At 35.3% G+C, this 24,187-nt stretch overlaps 3 protein-coding genes across 13 annotated transcripts; all 3 read right to left on the bottom strand.

The window, feature by feature from the left end:
- Positions 1–94: 94 nt before the first annotated feature.
- Positions 95–6,487, bottom strand: LOC135610868 (constitutive photomorphogenesis protein 10-like). Of its 5 annotated transcripts, none has more exons than XM_065105869.1 (4): positions 6,104–6,470; positions 4,365–4,438; positions 547–694; positions 95–400 (listed from the first exon to the last, which is right to left on the bottom strand). In XM_065105869.1, exons 1-4 carry the CDS (start codon positions 6,342–6,344, stop codon positions 378–380), a joined length of 486 nt encoding a protein of 161 aa, XP_064961941.1. In that variant the 5' UTR covers positions 6,345–6,470; the 3' UTR covers positions 95–377. The 5 variants fall into 5 exon arrangements, with proteins under 5 accessions (XP_064961941.1, XP_064961938.1, XP_064961939.1 ...); XM_065105866.1 differs by having other exon boundaries at positions 95–432; positions 6,104–6,465; XM_065105867.1 differs by having other exon boundaries at positions 95–429; positions 6,104–6,465.
- A 362-nt stretch (positions 6,488–6,849) lies between these two features.
- Positions 6,850–19,383, bottom strand: LOC103983014 (probable homogentisate phytyltransferase 2, chloroplastic). Of its 6 annotated transcripts, XM_065105863.1 has the most exons (11): positions 19,073–19,182; positions 16,029–16,115; positions 15,705–15,830; positions 15,411–15,557; positions 15,003–15,228; positions 13,073–13,146; positions 12,792–12,884; positions 10,969–11,086; positions 10,627–10,689; positions 7,905–7,937; positions 6,850–7,253 (listed from the first exon to the last, which is right to left on the bottom strand). In XM_065105863.1, exons 2-11 carry the CDS (start codon positions 16,070–16,072, stop codon positions 7,179–7,181), a joined length of 999 nt encoding a protein of 332 aa, XP_064961935.1. In that variant the 5' UTR covers positions 16,073–16,115; positions 19,073–19,182; the 3' UTR covers positions 6,850–7,178. The 6 variants fall into 6 exon arrangements, 5 of the variants coding, with proteins under 5 accessions (XP_064961935.1, XP_009398415.2, XP_009398417.2 ...); XM_009400140.3 differs by lacking the exon at positions 16,029–16,115 and having other exon boundaries at positions 15,705–15,826; positions 19,073–19,383; XM_009400142.3 differs by lacking the exon at positions 16,029–16,115 and having other exon boundaries at positions 19,073–19,251.
- Positions 19,384–20,599: 1,216 nt separating this feature from the next.
- Positions 20,600–22,395, bottom strand: LOC135610867 (small ribosomal subunit protein eS28). Of its 2 annotated transcripts, none has more exons than XM_065105861.1 (2): positions 22,278–22,395; positions 20,600–21,039 (listed from the first exon to the last, which is right to left on the bottom strand). In XM_065105861.1, the coding sequence occupies exon 2, from the start codon at positions 21,036–21,038 to the stop codon at positions 20,841–20,843; it is 198 nt and encodes a 65-aa protein (XP_064961933.1). In that variant the 5' UTR covers position 21,039; positions 22,278–22,395; the 3' UTR covers positions 20,600–20,840. The 2 variants fall into 2 exon arrangements, with proteins under 2 accessions (XP_064961933.1, XP_064961934.1); XM_065105862.1 differs by having other exon boundaries at positions 20,600–21,061; positions 22,278–22,338.
- Positions 22,396–24,187: the final 1,792 nt, after the last annotated feature.

The raw sequence follows: 24,187 nt of genomic DNA, 5'->3' as shown, positions 1-24,187 counted from the left end.
AATCTTTCTTTTGTCGTCGTTGAATCTCACCTATCACATGAACTGTTCGAAGAAAGTTAGATTGTTGCATACCATCTGAAACCGGTAAAAAAAATCAATGAAACGACTCATTTGTCTCCATTTACATGGAATTACAAGTGAGACATGTAGGATTCCAATTCGATAAATTCTTCACGTGTTGTGGGCACCAAATTAATACTACATACAAGTGTCTCTACAAACTGGTTTCTTGTGTGGGTTGTAATCTCTATATATACAACCAACCTTCTACGAAACTCAACGTATAGTTACTATTTACATGATACCATCACATCATATTGAGCTCATGTTCTTATCTGGCGAAACGTCTAGTCCACTCTGCTGCAATCTCATCATGTTTAGCTCTGTCCGTCAAGTATAGCTGCGTAATGCCGGTGATCTCTGGGTTATCTGCTGTGGGGAAGAAAGCGGAGAACAAGGAACAGAAATGATGAAAAGATGCTGATATATCATGCCGTTTCCAACTAAGCCCTTGATGAACTAGCAAACAAATGACGTATGACGTACAGGGAACCGGATTTGTGATGATTGATCTGATGGCGAGTAAAACCTTCGAGATTGTCATGGCTGGACTCCACCCATCCTTCAAGATGTCTAGGTTCAGATTGCCAGCCGAATCAACATTGCAGTGGTAAATCCGAGTTTTAAATGTTACCTGAAGCCAAATTGATCATGAGTGTGATTCATCAGATAGATTACGGCCACCCTCGATCATCAGATAGATTGCAGTGGTAAATCCGAGTTTTAAATGTTACCTGAAGCCAAATGGCTCACAAGCAGTTTCGGCCACCCTCGATCAAACTACAAGATATATTACGATAGAACTTTTCTAGTATTTACCTGTTTTGCAATATATATACCATTTAAAGGTTTCGATATAAGATATGTCAAACGCAATATATCTGTCCATTTAACATTCCAAAATTGTCATAGAAAACAGAAACAAAAAACCAAAATGGCATGTGACAGGATTCTCAAGCAGTTTATTACATCTATTTCTTGCGCCAATGAAGCATTACAGAAATCTCGAATACAATTGAAGAGACCAATTTTAAGGAATATCAAATGCTGTTTTGAGGCTATTACTATATATATTTTGTATAACATGTGTGGTGCACAACACACATTGGTTGTGATTGGCATCAATTTCCCTTGTATGAGAACATTACAGTTTTTTTGAGCAGTATGAAAAGACTACAAACACGAAGACAAAGAGGGTAAAGAAGCTGAGGCACAATGAAGCTACAATTAAAAGGAAAATTGCAATATATAAACTTATATCTGACCAAATATTAAATGCATGCATATTTGTTTGATACTAATGTTATCAGTAGACTATCAATTTAATGAAATACCCTCACCTTATTTCCCCACTTCTATTTCCTCCATTTTCTTCTCTCTCCTCCTCACCCTTGTCTTCTTCAATTCACCGTCCTCCCTTCCCTTGGCTACTGCTGTTGCTGGCCACAACAACCTGTGAGGGGCTGCTGCTAGTCTCAATAAACCTGTGAGGGGTCGTTGCATCACTGCAGGAAGCAGTAAGCCGCACCACTACTGGCAGCAGTAGGCTTACGAAGGGGCCACTGCTGCAGCTGTTGGCTCTAGTCACTCCTGTGAGCTTCTGCCAAATGGCAGCAAGATGCATCAAGGGTAGAAAGTGAGGGTATCTGTGTTATCATCTTCCCTTGATCATTTACTTTAGAGTGGGGCAATATTCTCCACTAAGTTCTCTATTTGCATATTTCATGAAGGAAGAGAGAAAAACAAAATTACCTATAAAACATAAAAGAGCCCTCAGCCCCCTTCCTTAATCTCTCTTGCCTTTAAAATAAAAAGAAGTGTTATGAGAACCCCTAATCATCCCTTTCAAAAAGAATTTCCATGCCACCTAAGTTTTTTAATATGCTAGTTTTATGTAGTGATGCTTGCTAGTGAATGATCAATTCTGTTCTTGTGAATCTTTCATTTTTATTTTTTAGTTTCATTGGGATGGAATTGTATAGATGCTGAGAGACTTTTCCATCAGCCATTGGGTCATGCTTAAAAGTGTATGATTGATGCTGTTTCATAGGTCAGCCAGATCATTATTTCAAATTGGAGACTACTTAAGAGATCAACATATGGATCTAGAGTTATCCATTTCATCAACTAAACAAATGAAGTTAAATCAGATTTCTGAGTACTAGTTTGCATATAATTATACTACAATCTACTCACTTTACATGCTTAAATGAATAAATTGCCAAATTTGCAAGGCCCCAGTGTTAGTATGGCACCAGGATATAATCCAGCTATTGCACACTTAAGACTTCATTAGCACAGTACAAAGCTTAGTTTCTGCCTCAATATGGATATAAGAGTTCTAATTTCAATGAAGGCCATGGTTCCAACCACAACTTTTTTGTTGATATTGACATAAGAATTTTGATTTCATTAAAGACAGTGGTCTCAACCACAACCTTTTTTTAATGAATACCGACAAAACTATGTCAAAGTTTATTGGTATATAGTGGTTCAAACCTGAACCAGCACATGGACCACCTAATTTGGGATGGTCCACATGAGATACAGGGTGGTGATTGTCCTGACTCCTGAGATTCTCCTCCTCCTACTTCTCTCCTCTCCTTTTCTTCTTGATCACCTCCTCCTCGTCTCCTCCTTCTCCTACTCTAACTACAATGACCTGTTTTATTATTATTGTCACGACCAACAAACTGATTAATTACCCAAATCGGTTTTAAACCAGGTGGGTCAAGATACTTAATCCAAAATTTTGTAAAGTAGGCTCATCTAGATACAATCACATTTATCCTCCTACTTCCAATGTGGACTGAATCCTTCCTCACTTAAAAGCTTGACTTGATTGACTCATAGTCCATAATCAATCCCAAGTGCCTAAAGCCCAACTCATCTAGATACAAACCCTATGGGGTAGCTTGGTGGCTGCATGTTGGGATGTGCCTTAAGCCTCGTCCACGGATAGCTCTTTCCTATTTAGATTCCTTGTCATGCCTATCACCAAGTTCTGATGAACAGACTAATGTATTAACTTAGTGAGCTTAAAGCCACATAATCCAAATTATTTAAACCCAAGCTAATACTAGTAGACTCATCTACCCCTATCCCTATGTACAATTACATTTATCCTTCTATTTCCAATGTAGGACTAAACTGGGGTGTCAATCATCTAAGCAATGTAGTTGTCAAACAATGTCTGATTTTACTTTATTTTCTACTTAATTAACACATAAATAGAGGTAGAAAGTGCAATTTATTTTATGAGTATTAACCATCTCTCCACAGATTCACCTATTCAATATACCAATGGAATCCTAGCATACATTTGATGTAGAAATATTCATAATATCTTCTCAATTATTTTTCTCAATCGTGGTTACTAGATAACCTCCTTAGGTTGGTCTTACTAATGAGGTACAAGAAAATGTCAAGCACAAAACATGACAAGGGGAAGATGCATGAACCAATGGACCTAGGCATATGAAGCTGACTGTATAAGGGTGCTCACTAATTTATGTTAGATTTGAATGGATCTCTGCAAATAATGACATAGCACCCTTTTAAGCGTATGCTTCAAACAAACAAAAATGAGAAAAAAAAATAGAATAAAGAATACTTGTGCCCAAGTGGCGATACTTGGATACACTATCTACAATAGGTTGCAAGAATGAAGAGGCATGGTATTCCCATCGTGATACTGGCAAATAAAGCTTTTTTTTTTAAAACCTAATTAAAGAAGTTGCGCTTAGACGTACATCATCTTTGGCCTATTCAATTTACTCATTTCTCCAAAGCTTTCGATTCGCTTTCCAATAGCAGGAAAACTGATAGAATAACACAAGTGACTATTTGTGGACATTCTTCAGCAACCTTCATTCCTTTTCTATATTTTGAGTGCATATTTGGATACAGAAATGATTTTCACACCCATTGTTAAATACTCAGCCAGATCACCACAAAATTAACAAATGAGGAAAACACAATGCAATCTCCTTTTTTGAACGTATTTGGTTGAACTGAGGAAGATATTGGGAAAGACAACGTCTATCATATCATAGGGCAAGTAAATTGACCTTTGCCAATATAAAATTATCACTAACAGGTGAGGACATTAATATAATGTTGGACAGTTAAGAAACAATGCATATAAAAAGTATAAGGAAATGAGGAATCTTAATGATGATGCAATATGATTGAATGAAAATAATACAATGTTGTAGCTAGAAAGTCTAGTATAATAAGATTAAGCATAAACTAACAAAAGCACAACAATTTGATGTCTTTTTATTTAGTCCAATTTCACATACCTTAGGGGGTTTGAATGGATAGTCACATGGAAAGACAATGTCAAGAAAAAATATGCCATCTTCATATGGGGTTCCTGAAATAATAACAGAAGTTGGTCACCACCAAGGGTTCCAGGCAAATGGATCCTTTAGGTACGTATCATTCGTATGAAAATCTATTCTAAATATTGATAGATAAAAAAACATATCTAGTAGGCATTGAGGATTAAACTTCGTGGTGAAAATATATATGTAATCTTTGAAGAGAACATATAATACAGCTCATTAATGATGAAAAGAATCAACACATGATATCTTTTAGTACAGGGATTAGAAATCCTAGGACTACTACCATAATGGGAATCCAAGTTCCAACAAGAATATTCCATTTTGTGTATGCCTACAATTTTGAAATCCCAAGTTGAGATTTTTTAAATTTCAGTCTACATTTTATGTTTCGTAGGAGATTTCATGTATATTTTATGTCTATCTGAAATTTACAAGTCCTTTCAACTGTTTGGAATTTTTGAGCTACCCAATTGAAATGGGAGAGAAGAGTGTTTGACTGAGATTCTCATATATCAAAGGAAATCCCCATGGAATCACCATACCAACCAGGACTCTTAGAAACTATGTTTGCCGTGAGCTGTAGAATATTTTCCCAATATTGCAGGATAGATATGACATGCATCCTAGCTATGACATATTCGATTCATGGCAGCAATTATAAAAACTTAAAAACCTTACTAAAAGCCCCTTAAGCATATATGTAAGTAGAAAAGTGGTTAGAGCATATTAGGTATAATGGGTTAAAGTTCATGTTTAGATCAGTTCTGTTCATGGCCAAACTAAAAATCTTGATAGTTCCAAACTAAAAGTCGCTATACTAAAACTGGAGGATAGAGTGTGACTAACGAGTCAAATGATCACATAATATCTAGACCATCTTGAAGTTGCTGATCAAGTTGCTAGACAGTAGGAAGTGAGATCATTATGGAAAAGAGCCTACATGATGAAAATCGCAAGAAGAAAAGGGCATGAGAGTCCAATGTGGTACATGTGGATGCTTAAATGAGTGAGGTCGCCAGACTGAGTTGAAGCAACAAATGGGAAAGATTACACCTTGGAACTCCAATAAATATATTTATAGGTGCACAAAGGCTATTCGACTGTTGGGGTAGCCCCTGACTAGTTTTGGTAAGACCATGTTCTTAACAGAATCTAGGAAAGATGCTTAAATACTAATATGAGAAAGGAAAAAATCATCTTCCTCCTCCTCTTCTCCACCTTTTCTCGTCCTCCCCTTTTCTCTCCCTCTTTCCGTTTGGTGGAGAAACACATGAAACGTTGTTCATGACAAGCATATCCCTTAATATATCAAGTGTACATGTTACAAGAATGTTCACTTTCCAAGGTCCAACCAAAACAACAAGGGGCAGGAATTAATCACCCCAAATCTCAAGCAGCAAGGGGCATATGCCCCGAGAAACCATTACCTTAAGAAAAAGTCTTATTAAGCGCCTGCTTATGAGAATGTTCTCATTAATCATGAATGAAACTAGAGGGGCTGCAAGTGCAAACAACAGCCCCCTTCTTGCAGCAATTTTTAGGTCAGCTTAAATCAAGAAACCATTGCTAACCGTAAATTCAGAGAACACAAATTATCTGCATCTCTAAGAAGCAATTAGAACAAGATGATGAGAGCGTAAGGGTTTATGGTGGTGATGAACATGATAAAGAGAGGAAGAGTTTAGCTAGACCTTGGGGGCCGATTATGGTGGAGACCCAGTGGTAGAGGTTGTCGCCCTTGGGGCCGGCGGAGCAGTCGGCAGGCGGATCGGCATTGAGCTCCAGCATCTCCTTCTTGATCCTCTTCCCAGACGACGACACCGACGTGGCCGACAGCCAGCCCCGTACTCCCACACCCCCTACGCCGCCGCCGATCCCTCCTCCGCCTCCGCCAGCGCCGGGCGGAAGGCTGCCAGTCGAAGTGGAAGACATGATCGTCTCTGCTCACCGTTGCTTCGTGCTCATCACCGTGATGAATGTTATCAAGCCTTTCGGATGGATGGACGGCTGAGATGCCAGATTTAGATGGATAGAGCATGAGATCGAGCGTTGACGAGAGAGACTCCCCTCGATATTTAGAAATGACATTTATTCAGTGTTCTTTTTTTCTTTTGCTATTTCCATGTTTATTTTGCTGATTTAATTTAGATTAAAATATCTATAAATCGAGTTTGGAATAAATATATACATACATACATACATACATACATACATACATACATATATATATATATATATATATATATATATATATATATATATATATATATATATACACACACACACACACAAAAAACATAACTTTGTGATAAATATGAATTATATATATGCAATTTTACAAAATAATATTGTAATAAGGTTCCCATCTACTGAAATGTTCATCAACAAACAACACCCACAGCACAAAGCAGTATCACACTGCAAAAAGTAGTTGACGTCTGTGGAAGAATAATTCATTCAAAATAAATTATCATTGGTCAATGAGAAAACTACATAGCTGTTTATCCTCAATTTTCACACATAAAATACTGAGTAATTAACCTAATAAAATAATTGCATAAAACATGTAAAATACATGCCCTTGGATCAGTCTCAGTTTCAGGAACAAAACTGACACTCCCCACTGTGTGTACTCCCCTATGCATGCATCTCAAGAGGGCAATCTCTTCTACGACACTTATCCCTACAAATTTTCTCTTGACCAAGAAATAGAAGGATAAGCGAAAAGGATTCAGAGATACAAGCAATAGAAAATTCTAAGTTTTGCTATATAAGGGGAAAAATGATATATTCGGTGTAGAAAAGATTCCAGATAAACCGATAGAACTGTGATATTGCCTCCTGCAAGGAAAAAGAAGGATAAAATAAATATCATTAAATAATGACAAACAAATTCTTTTTATAGCTTAAACTGGTTGAGTCACTTGTTATCACCCAATCAACAAGTGATGACTGAAAATTATTTAAAAGCATCACAAGGAAACATCCCGGTGATATGAGATTAATCAGGTCTAAGCAAGAAATTGGTTTTGGCATAGGCACAGCCATGTCTCACCTAGTTTCAATTGTTTTTCTTGTAATAGCACTATCTAATTGATGACTAAAATTTTTTTTCACCAAGACTAAATTTATTTTGCTCAAATCAACAATGATTTAAGAGCGATGATTGTAAACTTTAACTAGCTTCTCATGACTGTAAATGATTTAATGTATATAATGTACCAAGATAGGGATTTGTATGAATTTCTCTGCACATTAGATTGTTTGGATTTAAAGGCAAGAATTTAAGAGGTTACACTATTCTTGAGAAGGATGCTGTGCTCTCAGCAATATTCTTCACCAGTCATCTATTTGCTTTTCTACATCTCAATTTAAAACCTATCCCAATGTTACAGCAAAAAGTATCACCAATCTCTTGAGGTTTTGATAAAGAAAACTGTGAGTAGAGTTTATCTAAGAAACTAACGGACAGTATACAGTGATAATTCATACCTTGGTGTATTTTGCTTGTTCCAAAATCCATGCCTGAAAATCACATGTACCCTCAACTTAATGCATAAGAAGATTATAAAGCTAATCATATAAGGAAGACAGCTTAATATTAAGAATACAAGGGATATCCTCTAAAATAAAGAGACAAACAAAAGACAAAAAAAAGATAGAGAGCCAACTCCATCTTCAAATTCAAAGAAAAAAAAAGCAAATATTTTACCAAGGTCTGCCGTACCGAAGCGTACCACCCGTACCGGGCAGTACGTACCGGTCCGACAGGTTACCGGTACGCGGACCGCCCGATACCGCTACAGTGCTACAGTATTATACTATAGCACTGCTACAGTATGGAAAAATATAAAATTGTTCAGTACACCCTGATGTACCGCCCAGTACACCGGTACCATATCGTACCAAGCCCGGGTCGAAACGCCGGTATGGTACGGTACGGTGAACCTTGTATTTTACACTATCTTTTATTTTGTATACATAAAAAAATATAAGATTAAAATACATGTATATGAATTGGCAGGATATTATTAAGTCAGATGTGCTAAGGTTATGGAATTATGATTGACAAACCAGCCAAATCAAATTCTGCAATCAAAAAATTGGGTTCTCCGAAGCTAAAAATGAGCTAAGTTCAACCATGACAATTAAAATCAATCTTGATAACCAGAAATCAGCATAAATTGGCTACGTCAAGTCAGGATCAAAATCAGCTATTAGATCTCAAAATGAATGAATAATAGCAATAAACCAGTTAGAACTTACTGAAACCAACCAGACTGGTAACTAGCTAAAATCCTGGAACCGAGCAAACCAGTAACTAACTGAAACCGGTGGAACTATACTGACATCAGATGAACTTTGTCAATGGCAGAGGTTTGATTGAGTTCCAATAGCTTCTGGTTGAGTCTGAGGTAGATTTTGGCTGCCATGAATAATTTTGGACAAGTTTGATTAATCCTAGATAAATAGTAGGCCTCAAGATTGGACCTAGCAAATCCCTCGTACAATGTGTAACTATACAATTTATTTGCAATCAAGCATTTATCTCCATAGGAATACATAGTAGCAAAATAACATTTTGTTCCAGGATGTACCCTCATGCTTGTAAGGTCCTAATCCAGTGTGTGCTAACAAAGGAGTGCCAGCCAACATTAGCAAATTGCACATTAGCATGACCAATGCCGTACTGTGCTAGTGTGTTAAAAGCTTCAAGCATCAACCAACAAGGTTAGCATAAGTGCATAACCAACATGTAAAATCCTCAACTGCCAGTAAAACTCATAAGGACTAAACTTACATGGTTCATTTTCTTCCCCTATATCCATAGCCTCATGAGAACTCCCCCCTGATGTTGACTTATTTCCTAGCTGGCCATTTAAGTTTTTCCTAATGATCAACATGAGAACCTTCACTTAATAGCCACCAAACTGGGACGCCCATGCAACAAATCATTTCTAAAACAGTGCCTTAATTTAATTTATGTCCATCTTATCCAACCTTTTCTCAAAGAATCATACATGCGGAGTAGATACAAAATGTTGCAATCAGGGAGCAACCCAACATGCACTCAGTAAAGTTCCAATTTTATGTATGCTCCAACTAATTTTTCACTTTACTGTTAACTACTTGCAGAAGCTGCTTTCTTAAAAAAGGAACTATATTTTTTATGTGACATTCTGTATACATTCAGCTTGAATATATTTCATGTGAATGCCCAGACCCAAGGTTTCAAATTTTGGTCTGATACTTGTACTGATCTGGCAATCAGCATGTGAAGCATGCTGACACCTGGTATGCCCTGTGCTAAATGGCATGCACCAAAGAAAAAGAACGAGAAAAGGGGAGGCGGAGGAGTGGAGATAAGAGATAGAAGTGAGCATAGGAGGAGAAAGAGGGGGAGGAAGTGGAAGAGATAGGAGTGAGCATAGGAGGAGAAAGACGGGAAGGAAGTGGAAGAGATGATTTTGTATACTGTTGGAGGAGGCAGCAGCAACAATGATGCAAGGAGGAGGCAGCAGTGGCAATGGGAGAAGGTGGATGCCAAGGCAGCAATGATGGAGGAGGTGGTTACAGTCAGGAGAAGAGAGAGAGAGAGTGGTGGCGGTGTCCAAACAATCTTATCTGAATAGTGTTTTCCAATAGCCTTCTCAGCTATATTTTATATTATATTCTTTTACTATATGTTGGCAGCCAACAACTGTCTTCAACTGTATAAAATAAAATTAAAAAATAAAAAACCTCTATTTTGAGCCAGAATGGGTGAAATTGGCCAGCCCACCTGTTCATCCTCTATTAGACAATTAAGTACCAGACCATACAAGATGGTAAGTCTGGTATTTGGAACCTTGCTTAGATCATTTGACCTATATGACAACATTTAAGTATCATCTATAGGTTTAATTCAATTTAACTTTAAATAATTATAGCAAAAAATGTAATGTGTGGCAAGCTCTATGCCTATCTCTTAAAGATTCACAAAATGTCCAATCTGATATAGTACAGTAAGAAGCATCAACAAAACAATATATTATTGTATAAGAAGTTACTAAAAAAATGTCCAATCATCAAGAAGTTGTTTGCCATGTTTCAGCAAGAACTTCTTAAGGCGAGTTTCTAAATGAATTATCAACATAAATGGAGTTCTCAGTTAATCACGAGGGGCAAGGAATAAGGTGCAATATAAACACGGGGAAATTAGATATGATATAACCTGGAAAATTAATCCCAGTGCTAACAGAGCATGTGCTGGCACCATTATGCTGCGTCTAAAAACCTGTAAAGCAAAAGGCAGCTTTCAAGAGAAAGAAAATGCACAATAATTCAGAAAAAAGGCAAAAAGATCATGGCTGCTTGCACTGAAGCACTCGGTTAATACAACCAAAAGCTGAATGAAAAGTAGACAGATCTTTCATTTTTGCCAACAACAGTTACAATGACATAAGCCAGTTTCGAAACCATATAACAAAGAGGTGGACAAACATTAGAAATAATGAAGCACTGAGTTTAAGAAGGAACCAAGACTTGCAAAAAGGATTTTGGATAATGTGTTCACCTCAGGCATATAAATTGCGACAAGAATAGCACCAAGGTAATTTGCTAATAGGAGACCTGAACCAAGGAATGCAATGTTCCTGACACCAAGCTTTGTTGCCAAGGTTGAGATCTGAAATCTAAAGGAGAATTGCATATGTGAGCCAAGGAAGAAATACTTGATACGTATGACATGTACAAGTATTTTTTAACTCTACATGGGAAGGGCAATACCCACAACATTCATGCTGTGACATACTGTAAAATATTCTTATACCAATGCGTCTCTCAAGATTGACTAAAGACCAATTGATTTGCACTTCAAATTAATTAACCAACTGCCATACTCTAAATTGGATGTGAACCATGTAATGACCAAACTCTGAGTCAACGTATTATTACCCTGTGCAAGTGCTTGTACTCAGGTTGACAGGCTATACTTATTTCTCGCCAAAAAAAATGAATACTTGGGTCAAATACCAAGTATTACTTAAAGGTAACGAATAATGTTTCAATGGTAGAACCAATACATGATCCAAGTGTCAGTATATTTACAATTATAATCACAATTTGTTTGCGTGAATGTTTATCTCATCTCCAAAGAACAACGGTAGAGTCAGAAAAGTTTAAAGGGGAAACAGCAGCATCATATATGACTTCAAGGACAACACAGTTTAACATACTGAGCAAAGCTCTAGATCATTATGGTTTATGGAAGATAATCAAACAGTGCCCAATGTTAAACTAATGTTGATTTAAGCAAGAAGCAGTCCTTGCCAACATAGAAGCCAGTTAGCTGGATAAGATATAAGTTATATGGGTTAAAACTTTCTGCATACAATAATATGCTAAATGACAATCTAGAATATCCCCGAAGCACGATGACCAGTGCAGACATAAAGAGGAAGAACATGAGCATGCCTATTCTGCTAGATCCAGATAATAGGAAATTTAGACCCTAGATTGAAACAGTAAATTGAAGATGAGGGAATGGATTAATAAAATTTGCCTACTACGACTAAAGAATAAGGCCCATGGCAGACAGGGCAGACTAGTTCTGTCTCTAAATCTGATTAAATTGTGTTAACAACAAAATGGAAATAAAGGAGGACAAATAAAAGAAGGAAAAAGTAAAGCTAACAAAATAACAGTGAAAAAAAGATTTCAAATTGAACCTGATTTCCTGAGAAAGACTTCTAGATAGTATCATAAGCAGGGAGCAAATGAAAAAGACAAGGAACATTTCCTGAGAAAAACCTCAGAGACAACACAAATGTTTTCATTAACAAAATTCAATCTCCTTCTCATGTAGCCATCTACCATCTGAGGTTCGTTTACAGAAACTTGACTTTTAGGTTGGGATGAACCATAAGATCCAAGTATTTTGTGCATAAATTGATTAACTATGCACAGGTGTGATGCAAGAAGAATAGATGCATACAGGTTAACATGTGCATCATGCAAGAGATTTATCGAATACATTGTGCTTATGACAGAAGCCTTTGCTTTGAAAGCATTGGACTAGGCCTTAAAATACGGGTTAGAACCTGAATGTGGAGAGTGATAAGCTTTGACTTTCTAGAGACAAAGATGAAATGCCTGGAGGACCCAACCCATTTTGACTGATATTTTATACATGTCTAAATCTACTAATATCTTCATTAATCACATATAAGACAATGCAATAGTTTGGCTTCCTGGTACAGGGGAGATTTCATGGTTTTTTTTGTGCTTGGAAAGACAAATTAATATGCAGTCAGGTGTATCAAGTGCACCCAAGCTTGAGAAAAATGTGAAGGACATTTGTATCATACATACAAATTTGGAGGGCAGTCCATTACTCACTTGCGGTCTCCCTCAACATCTGGAAGATCTTTTGTTATAGCAATGACCAAAGCGAATAGTGTCACGAAGGCTGTGATGAAAGTGACAGGTGCACTGCAGATAGAAAGATGTTATATGGGATTAAACATCACCATCATCTCTGCATGTGTCTGCAATGAGATGCAGAAACAACATTTACATGTTTGCTCAAACAAACATATTTTAGTTTACAGTTACAAATTATTGTATGCATATGGCTTCCAGTAACAAATTTTATTGATTAATATCAAAAGATTCTTTACCTCCATTTGAAAGAAAGTCCCAAGGCAGCTCTAGTAGCATAATATACACCAAAATTCAGAAGAAAGCCACGTACCTATGGAATTGTAGTCATAAAAAAAGACAAGATAATCAGTAGAACAAACTATGTCCATAAAAATAAAGAAAAGAAATGAGAATTCAAATAATTATGATCTGATATCCACCAAAAGGCTGAGTATGTGTGAATACAGCTTGAGAAATTATGAATGTGATCTTGATTACTATTTCATAAAACAGAACAACATCTAATTTGTATTAATTTCACATATTGAATGGAAAGTTATACAAAAATGATATACAATATTGCTCCCATTGAATGTGTTAATGCTTGGACCAGTACAGTATACGTGGTAAATAACAGTCCAAGAGCAGTCTGGTATATGGACCAGCTTAAGCCAGGCTTGAACCATTTGTCATAGACTCATTACCCGAAATTAATTTCTGCAATTTGCTTCCATTGAAAAAAGTTAGTGATTGAGAGATACCTTATCCAACAAATATAAGCCAATCTCTAGCCATCATAATATGTAATTTGGAATATAAGCATATTGCTTATAAGCTTTGGTATAATCAAGTAACTGAGAATGTACAAGGAGAATATAAGGAATTCAAATAAAAATAGCAGCTCAAAAAAAAAAAAGTGAAAAAGCATTACTGCAAAAAACCAATTGAATAAAGATGATATAAACCATCTAAAACACCAAGAAGGATAATACAAACAAACAAGAATTTAAGTCTTTGTTTGGTATCGGTTTTAGACTTAATAGTAATCTATCGATCAGATGCAATACCAGTATAGCAGGCCTCAGGAGGCATACCAACCCATGCCATTCAATATTATCCAAAAAGACAATAATAAAACATTGATTAGTATCGGACCATGGTCCTTATCAGATTGCTAAATAAGTATAAATCAGTATTTGAATATGCAGAAACAATAATGTTTAAAAAAATACATTTCACTAACAAAAGGAAAACAACAATCATCATCTGTCTTTTCCTATTGACAAAAGTTGGTTGTCGAGCAATCCCCAACATGAGTGACCCAGAAAAAAGATCAGCATTTTGCAAACTTAGTGTGAATATATTGTCAACCCTATATGCACTAATGCAAATTACTACTTGATCAAGAAGACCATGTAAGTTAGTGAGACCAGCATTAACATAATTGATGTAGGATGAGATTCAGTTGGGTCTTTCAAGGTTAAGTTTGGAATAATTAATGATGATATTTATCATCATTATTCCTTATGTTTCGAAATGTCATAAGTTAAAAACTTGAGTATACCAAGTCTTAATTCAAAGTATTATATGGTTTGGGGCAAGGTTTGTCGTACCGTGGTGTACTGTTCGATACGGCCTATACGTACCAATCTGATAGGAGACCGGTATGGGCGGTACATCGGTACAACCCCATGTATCATGTGTTGATACATTCGGTATGGTTTGGTACAGCTCAATATGTACTATACCGACAATTAATCAGTACATCGGTACGGACCGATAAAGCGAACCATGGTTTGAGGAAGTCATGAAGCTATTATATCTAAGAAGATTTAGAAGTATTCTTAGATAAGATTTATGGGTGTATTAATTGCATAAAAATAAACTTCTCCTATAGGTTATAGGTATAATAAATGTTTGACATTTATTATCCATGAAAATTGTGGTTAGTGCACATATTGTTCCATGTTGTGGGTAACCTATACCGTCTACATGAATTACAAATCAGCCTAGCTGCTAACCAATTCTTAGATAAATTGCATTCATGCAGCCACACAGAACTAGATAGTAGATACTTCAGTATCATAAGGATTAACTGTTTGATCAGTTTTATATCAAAATATGCACAAGGAACAAGTAGAAGCCTCTAATTTTGCAAAAATCAAGAGAAAAGAAAGCCAAGCATACCGTGGCAATGATAAGAAATGCCACAACTGGAAATCTCTTTAATCTAAATGGAGGAACAGAATATATAGTGCCTAGAAAAAGTCCTAGACAATAAAGGGAAGTAATGAATGGCCCAAAATTCCATGCAACAATCAGAAGGCCAGCTGCTGCAAATAACAACACTAAAATCCATGCAGACTGAACTGAAAGGTCTCCTGCAGCTATAGGCAAATATGGCTTGTTCACCCTGCAAAATTCCAGAAACACAAGTTACCAAAGATGAGTAGGAAAAAGGATAAGGAAACAGATGGTCATGCAATCAGATTAATAGGAGTATGAGATATGTCATGTGCATAGAGGTAAAATCTTTAAGTAAACAAAATCATACATATAACAGATTTGGTAAGTTGCAAGCAGAGTTTATCATACTTGTCAATTCCAATATCATAAATCTGATTAATGCCCACTATATAACCATTGCCACAAATAAGAGCTGCAAGTCCATAAAATGCCTTGAATGTCAACCACCAGTTTATAAGATTTGGATTCTCCATCAAAGCTTTTGCAACTAAAGCTCTGTCATTAATAAAAAAGAAACAGAAAAACAAAGCACAGATGAGAAACAGCAGAGAGTTAGAACTATAGAGAACTAAACTCAAGATTGATATCAAAGTTTGAACAATTCGTTCACTATCTTTATACAATAAATTCTGAAGTTCTTACATGGAACCCAATGCAGTCCCACGAATAGTATGAGGCCTTAAAAATCTCCAACATGAATTTCTGAATTCTGACAATTTTGTTGTTAATGTACTGGAACCAGCAGCATCAGCTTTAGAACATGCCTGCCTAGCATGTGAAGTTAATTCAGTTATTTGTTTATGTAGAAAAGATAACTATACCTTTGTATGTTATATTTATATCTTTCACAAATCATGAGAAAACAAACATGAGTAGGAGAAAATTAAAAAAAGATACTAAGAGGTCATTAAGTTTTGACTGATATGTTTTTCAAGGATGAAAACAAACTTGTGACTGAAAAATTACTCTTTAATTTCTTTCACTTTGATGTTGTTGACAAGGCAGAACATGATTCATAATAGATGTCGCAGAGACGTCAAATTATTTTCGATCCTATCAAGAGAAAAGGTCACAAACATGGTTATTGGAAGGTGCAATGAAGAATAAGCTAAGAGTCTAGAACTTCAAAGGATGTATACTAGGCAGTTCTTCCCAATTGCCTCAAGTTAAACCAATTCATATTGCAAACAACCATGCATTGTAGAACACTATATAATTGTTAGTCTTGTACACAAGGTGTTGCAGCTAAAATTTGTAAGATACTTCCAAATATTAGAGCATTATCACAATGATTATATAATGTCATCATCTCGCAAATTTGGCATCATAGTTATAGTTCCAAAGAAGTATTGAATCTTTATATCTAAACAGAGAAATTATGCATAAAAGGCCATATTAAACAGAAGTGAATCTCAGTAATAAAACCTCATTTATTGAAAATAAACTAATAAAAGGTTATGGATATGAATCATGACATTTCTGTCAGTTCACAAAGCTGCACTAGTTGTACCTACAAATTAATCACGAATTACATTGTTTGCGCATGCTATACATTACCTTGTTGCTGTTTTGCACATATATGTATTGGCTAAAATCACATCAGAGAGGCTGAAACCTCTAATTGGATTCAATTTCAACTTGGCCTTCAAAGTGTAACAACACAAAAAATTGTTGGCTTGGTCTCAAACACAGGTTCCAAATCTAATTTGGTTTGATTTTCAATTTTGATTTGGCCCTTAAATTGTAATGTCAAAAGATTGCAGTTCAATTTTGGTTTCCACTAGGTCCTCAGCATCTTTATTTGAACAAATTTATGCAGATTGGATTTTGACAACGTGTATTTCTAGTTCACGACAGACCAGTAGGGCATACATGTTAACAATAAGATTGCAGATAAATGAATTTCATTGTATTTTTAACTGTTGCATACATGTTAACATCTATAACTTGTTCTGATGCAAACTTATCAGAACTATTAGGTTTTCACCAATAAGTAGTCTTTTAATATGAATTTATCAGGACACCTGTTTTTTTATCATAGTTTGTAATTTCTTTACAAGTAATGGTGACTTTTGTAGGTCTGGCTAAGCTTCAACTTTGTCCTTTCAGTATGTTGCATGCCAAACATTGACTTTCCAAAACCAACCACTAGCAACTATTGACTTAGCCTTTCAGAACAAATTCTGTATTCTGAAAACAGGGATAATCAGAAAATAGCCGTTCCAAAATTAGAACCCAACCAACTCATGTTTCCACCAAATTTTGCAATTGTGTTAAGAAATCAACAACCCAACCTTTTTCTTGAAATAGGCACAGGGAGTACTATGTTAGATTACCTTAATCAAATTCTTGCAGAATTCATTCCCTCAATAAAGATCACACTCTTGTAATTCACTGAGCTAATTAAATACAATAGTTAATTACAACACTACTGAATATACATATTTCAAAAACCAGGTAATTAACTTGATGACAAACCAAGTATCTTGTAATATATTCAAATTGGACCCACTTAGACAACCTTTAGGAAATTTGAACACTCTAACAAGGTCAGACAGCGGAAGTATATCTAAATGTGAGATCTAGATATAAATCAGAAGGTTCAAGCAAGGCACTGAAAGTGATTGCAAGAAACAAACACTTGGTTCACAAGGCAATAAAATATTAAATGGAGAGAGGATAAGTATTTAACAGATAGCACAAAAAGTAAACTTGAAATCTTTATGATGCTCTCTTCGATCAATTTTCCAGCCTGTGGTGGTGGCCAACTAGTACAGCATGAGACTGCATTGCTTGTACTGGATTACGCCAGGTCAACTTATAGGTATGTTGGGTATATTGGGTATAGATATGAAATTGTGCATGAGAATGCACCAGTATAAACAAGCAAACAAAAACGAAAAAATGAACTCTGAACCATACCCTTCTTCATAGTTGACATTAAGATGTGGTAAGTGATAAGGAACTTTAAAGCACTATGGCAACATCACAAGATGCTTGATCATACCCTTAATATTACCATGATAGCCTAGAAGCATGAGATCTGAGAATTGGCAATTTCAGCTGATGGAACTTTTTCTTTAAAAAAATGTTTCACTAAGATGAATGTTAAGTCTATATTATACTTTTGATGTATTTATAATTGAATAATCAAGACAAGGACAACAGATTCAAGCAAATTATGCAATAATATGAAACCTTAAAGTAGTTGAGTGATGATATCTAATGATTTAGGAAAACAGCCAAAAACATGTGACAAATTCTTTTATTAGATGAAAGATTGAAATGAATGAGAGGCTCGAACAATGTTTTAGTTTGTAGAATTTAGAACATAACAGAAATCTATAAAATTCAACAAATTTTGAAAAAGAATAGAAGGCTTACTGAAAGTAAACAGAAGTTTTATGCATGATATGAACATTTTTCTTTGAGAATTGGTTAAATAAAGATCAAGAAGAAACTAGTAAGCATCATTAAAAGCAAGGATTTAGGTTTTGGCAGAAAGTTCCCAAACAGTATGTTTGCTGCTTCACACTTTGATGATGAAACAAGACACGAAAACATGAGAAGCAAGAGTATTCAAGGTCTTAATTCTTTTCACGAGCATACTACGACATTTGGAAATGAAAATCAAAACAAATACAAGATTAGCCTACTCTTCTATTCCTGTGAAATAGCGAGTCTCAGACTTATATTCCCTAGAAAGGAACTTCTTGTGAGAAAATGACATTTAAGTTCCAGAAACCATGTATCTTTAAGCAATGAAATTGAAGGTCATACTCTTGGTCATCTCAATTCCCTTAAAACCGATCAATCCAATTTTCTTAACGCATTCAAATCATATAAAAACTGAAAAAGATGATTTTGAACGCAGCAGAACATCAAGAACTAAATATGCATTTCCTGATAATTATCCGCACTAGCAAACCGATGTGCGTCACATGTGCAAGAATCGAATTTGGGCAATTCAAAATCGAGCAATTTCAGGGAGATGCACGTGCAGAACATACCGAGACAAAGAAACGCGGGGATCTTCCGCGAGGTCGGCCATGGCTGCGAGGAATGGCGCCTAAGAGAGAGTGTGTCGGGGAGGAGGCCCGAAGGAAGGAGATTGGGGGTCTCGGTCTAGTAGGGAGGCGCGAGCGATGTCGGAAGCCGATGGAGTCGGCGTGGGAGGTGGCAGCATAGAATTGAGGGCAGGAAGAAGCCAGATAGGTTCGATGTGAGGAGGAGGAGGAGAGAAGAGCCATAGGGGAGAGTCGGAGCTCACCGACGAATGCCTACTCTGCCATCCACACGGTGGAGGTGAACCGCTATTTGATAAGAGGTGGCGGTGCGGGAATCTTATGGTTGGGAACAGCTTGGACCCTCAACGTGAGAAGCCGTCAGTGGACCCCTAATGGGTCCCGCCGCAGATGTGCTGATTACTGTGTGAGATAAAAGTGGGTATATGAATCTTGAACTGCGTAACTAATTTAATGATACATTTTAACTGTTCAAAGTAGCTATTGGGATTTGTAGTATCCAATTCAAAAATATTACCATAATATCACAGTGAATTATGAAATAAATCTTGTATAGGCCTATATATAATTTATGTAAAATATTTTCCTTTTAATTAGTTTGTCCCATACATATAGTTTAATTTTATATACCAATCGAACTTACACGTGTGAGAGGATATTACAATTTAATAAATAAAGTTCCTTTTTGACTGTTAAAGTTTTCGGAATTTATGGATAACATATTTATAAATATCTTTGACATCTGTGGTGTAGAGGTCAAATTGGTAGAACAAATGGTTGGTTGTGACGAGAGCATCTGATATCAAACATGGAAAACTTTGGTGACAATGCATTTATTTATAGTTCTAATGTTTCTATTTGATACTACATCGAACAGAAATTTAGAAATGATAAATGTTTCTAATGAGATTAATATTATAGGCTTTGACGCGTGTGTCCTACTCAATGCTTTGTTTATTATTTAGTAGTGACGAGATTAATGATATGATGATCTATTTCATGTCATTAACGTGCCTTGGTGATTTAAAATAGTTAATATTGTTTAACTACCATGTGATGTACGTTAATTCCGACATCACAGTTCCATTCAAACCGAAAAAAAATCGACAATCACAATACAACACAAAAAAAAAAATCAACAATCAAGAATTACGATTTGAATTTTAATTCGATTCCAAACTAACTGAAGAAAAATGAAACACAAATGAATTCTAAACAACACTTCAAACTTTTTTTTCTTTATATCAATTAATTGATAAAAACAATAAGAACCGACGATCCAACAATTTAATTGAGGATTTAAATCCTCATCCTATAATCATAATTTTTTAACACAACCACTGAAGCCACAGATAAGCATCAGTAGACATCATGAGCGCTTCATGATGCGAAGTTCATGTTTAACTCATCTACATAGAACTTGCCATCAATGCACAACGTGCAGCAAGTCAAAAACATCTTTAATAGAAAAGCAGAGCAACAGAGAGAGAGAGAGAGAGAGAGAGAGAGAGAGAGAGAACTGACATGAGCATAAAAAATGTTAAAACATTGAGAGTTAAATGACTCACTAGAGAAAAAAACAGTTTCTTGGCTCGATACAGCTCATAATAAAGTGACTCGATACAGCTCATAATAAAGCGACTAAGTAATACAAACTAATGCCATAGAACCAGAAAGACCATGGCAGAGAAGGACAAATCTGTAGCTTAATAGAGTTACCCTACTAATGTAGGCAACATTGACATGAAAGTCATCACCGTAATCTCCTAGCCTCCCTTTCAGACTCAAGAAGGGTGAGGATGTCACCTTCCCTCACAGGGCCTTTCACGTTCCTCATGATCAGCCGGTTTTGGTCATCCAAAAATTTAACCCTGACCTGGGTTACCTGACCTCTAGATCCAGTTCGGCCCATCACTTTCACCACAACTGCAAGTTTAGCTTGAGTATCCATGCTGATCAAACAAGTTAAATAGACTGCATCAGATCAAGTGCTCAGCATAAATCAACTTGTCAAAAAAAATAAACATAAACCAGAAGAACAGCTTGACAATTAAAACCAGATTAAAGGCAAAGAGACACAGTGAGCAAAATGCCACTGGAATTGGTGTTGCAAACTGATTATGGCACAATGTCCCATTGAGAAAGCAAATAAATGGGCTGTGAGATCAATGGTGATATCATATGGCTAATAGCAACTCTGCATTAGAGGGAAAGCAGCATTTTTCTCTACAAATTATATTTTCATCAACCACATCAATTTCAGAAAACAAGATTGTACCAAAAATTAGCCTCAACATTTAAATTTTATAAGATACAAAGAGAAGGTATGCAAAACTTAAGATGAAGAACATTCAAAAACATAAAAACAAGAATGAATTGGATGATTGCGAAAATAAATGGGACACAGATAATCCAATTTGCACCCAACAGCATCATACTAGCAAAAAGAAAAACAGCACTAGATCAACAATTCTACATAAAAATTTCTTAAGACTTTTGTGTGTCAAGTAACATAAGGTACCATATATGGAGGATGACATACTTCACGGATTATACACCAAGAAGTGAACCATTGTGAATAGAGTTAAACCAAGATATATGAAACATGGACATTCTAGTACTCATCCAAGTTCTATTTTATTACTTGGAGAAGCATATAAAAAGATTCTACAAAAATCTTTTGATGATCACCACAATTCCTTTATCTTGAAGGAAATAAATTGTTGGTCTCAACCTCGATTCCTCATCCCTTTCTGAAGTTAAGAAAATATAGAATAGATAGTTGGTCTCAAACTTGATACAACTAGTAAACTGCATCTTTAAGAAGACAAAAAGATAGGGTTTTTTTATCGATTTGCACACCTAATATATATGGAGGATGAGGGATTAGCTAGCAAAGAAAGTTAAAACTAATGTTTTACTTCTCCTCGTCGACCATCTTGAGGACACATCACTATAGCCGCTGGTCCCAATCAACAAGCATTACAAAACCTAAATATTACGATCTTAAGAAACATAAATGTCACGATATTCAGATCTTATTTTCCTAACAATCGTTCGCTGGACGCAAAAATCATCCGCGGCACAGGATCATCGTAACCAGCAGGAATCACGCAATACTGATTGTCGCTAATTACCCTAGAAGTTTCTAAAAGGCCAAAAGAAAGCATCTCAGCATTCGATTACGAACCTGCTAAGATCGCCTCTCTATTGAGATCTCCGGAAGCGAAGGCGGCCGCGGGGAAAGCACAGGAAACCCTAATGTCTGTCAGTTTATATAGGCAACGACCGAGGGGGCCATATTTAACAGAGCCTTCTTGGGCTAAGTGTTTAGACCCGGCCCATTTAAAGATCCGAAATGAGGAAGCCTTTAATGGAGCAAAATACTCTTTTTTTTTTTTGTATTTGCAAAGCTATAAGATATATGTCATACTAGAAACTTTTATAATAGTTTGAAGGATATTTGTCAAATACTTATAATCAGGTTCAAACATAAAAATGGATGGTACTAAATATCTGTTTTGAGCATGCCCATTTTGTCAAAAAAAATACCTTTAAATATAAATATAGGGATGATACGGTGAACTTATAAATCATTGATTCTCTTACTTCTCGATTAGTATGAAATTAAATATTATTATCAATATCTAAAATAGTGTTGAAGGTATGGGATGAGTTCTGAGAGACTAAACAAATCTCTATAAGCTTATGGGTTGTAGGTTTCTCCATGCTATCATAGTTGCTTGACATATGAATTCATTATAATCAAAATTATGGGTAGAATGAGTGTTTGATTATAGTATCATAAATTTGAAGATTGAATCATATGTGAAGCTGATTATAAAATTCCTAAATAGGGAGGAAACCCAAGGTTTGTTGAGTAGTGTTAAGAGCATTTTGAACTTAATTTTAAGATTCCAAACATATAAATTTTATTATGAATATACAAAAGAAAACAAAAGTACTCTTTCAATGCTCTTAAAAATAATGTTTACAAGTTGTACATGACTCATAATCGAATTGATTTAAATATTCATCATTCAGTAACTTTTGAATCCTTCCTTGTGGATGTAACCTAGCATACAATGTCATGCATTATTCACTTTATCTCATTTTTTCTTGGTATTTATAATATGTGGAGCAGTGTCTAACATAAATAAACCATTATGTAATATTTCTCTCGTGATGATCTTTTAATCCAATATTATTAAATAATCATTATTTTTAAAAAAATTAATTTATATATACTAATTATCAAACATAAAATAAAAATAATATTTTTGATAATAAAAGGATAAAATAACAAAAATCCATTGCAATAGTATATACAATGTAAGGTGATCTCATCAATAATTACTGTAATAACTTTTACTCAATTATGAGGTCCATCTCGCCTCTCGCCAATCTCCTAAGTATTGTCAGAATTTATAATAAATTACAAATATGATAAGTATGATATATAATACTCATGTGTTATCATAAGAATATGATAAATGAAGATTGATCTACGTTAAGTTTCTCTAAGCTTCTGTTTCACATTTTTTGTATTTTCTTTTATAGTGTCCGTCTTTATCATGATGGAAGTATTAATTTTTATCCTTTATCGAATCTTTCTTATCAATATGTACTTTTGATTTATATTTTCTAATTTAATAGATATCAAGAACTTATATTAAATGTTTTTGCATGGAAATGTACTGCTGCAATTAAAACATAGAAAGTTTGATGCTATTTGTTATGTCAATAAGTTAATGGTAATATCTCTATTGAGACATATGAGTTAATTAATTTATTTATTACACAATTGATAAATCTCAGCTATGAATTCACTTGTGAGCATCAAATACATTACTTCATATAATTTTTTTTTAAAAAAAATTAATGGTAATAAATTATTGTGAATGTGTAATTGGCTCTTGCTTTCCCTTTTTGCTTGTTTCACTCGTTTTGCTTAGGATATTAAGTGAACACTTAGCTTATGCATATTAAGAAAAAACATTAATAATTTAGCATTAATATTTAGTACTTATGTATGTACAAAATATACTTAGAACTTCAACTATTGGGGGCTTTTCACGAATAATTTATCCTATTTTCAGA

The sequence above is a fragment of the Musa acuminata genome, chromosome BXJ2-4, assembly GCF_036884655.1.
Source record: "Musa acuminata AAA Group cultivar baxijiao chromosome BXJ2-4, Cavendish_Baxijiao_AAA, whole genome shotgun sequence".
Taxonomy (NCBI): Eukaryota; Viridiplantae; Streptophyta; class Magnoliopsida; order Zingiberales; family Musaceae; genus Musa; species Musa acuminata.
Note: the sequence above shows the minus strand (reverse complement) of the source record. Positions and strands in the feature narration are given on the sequence as shown.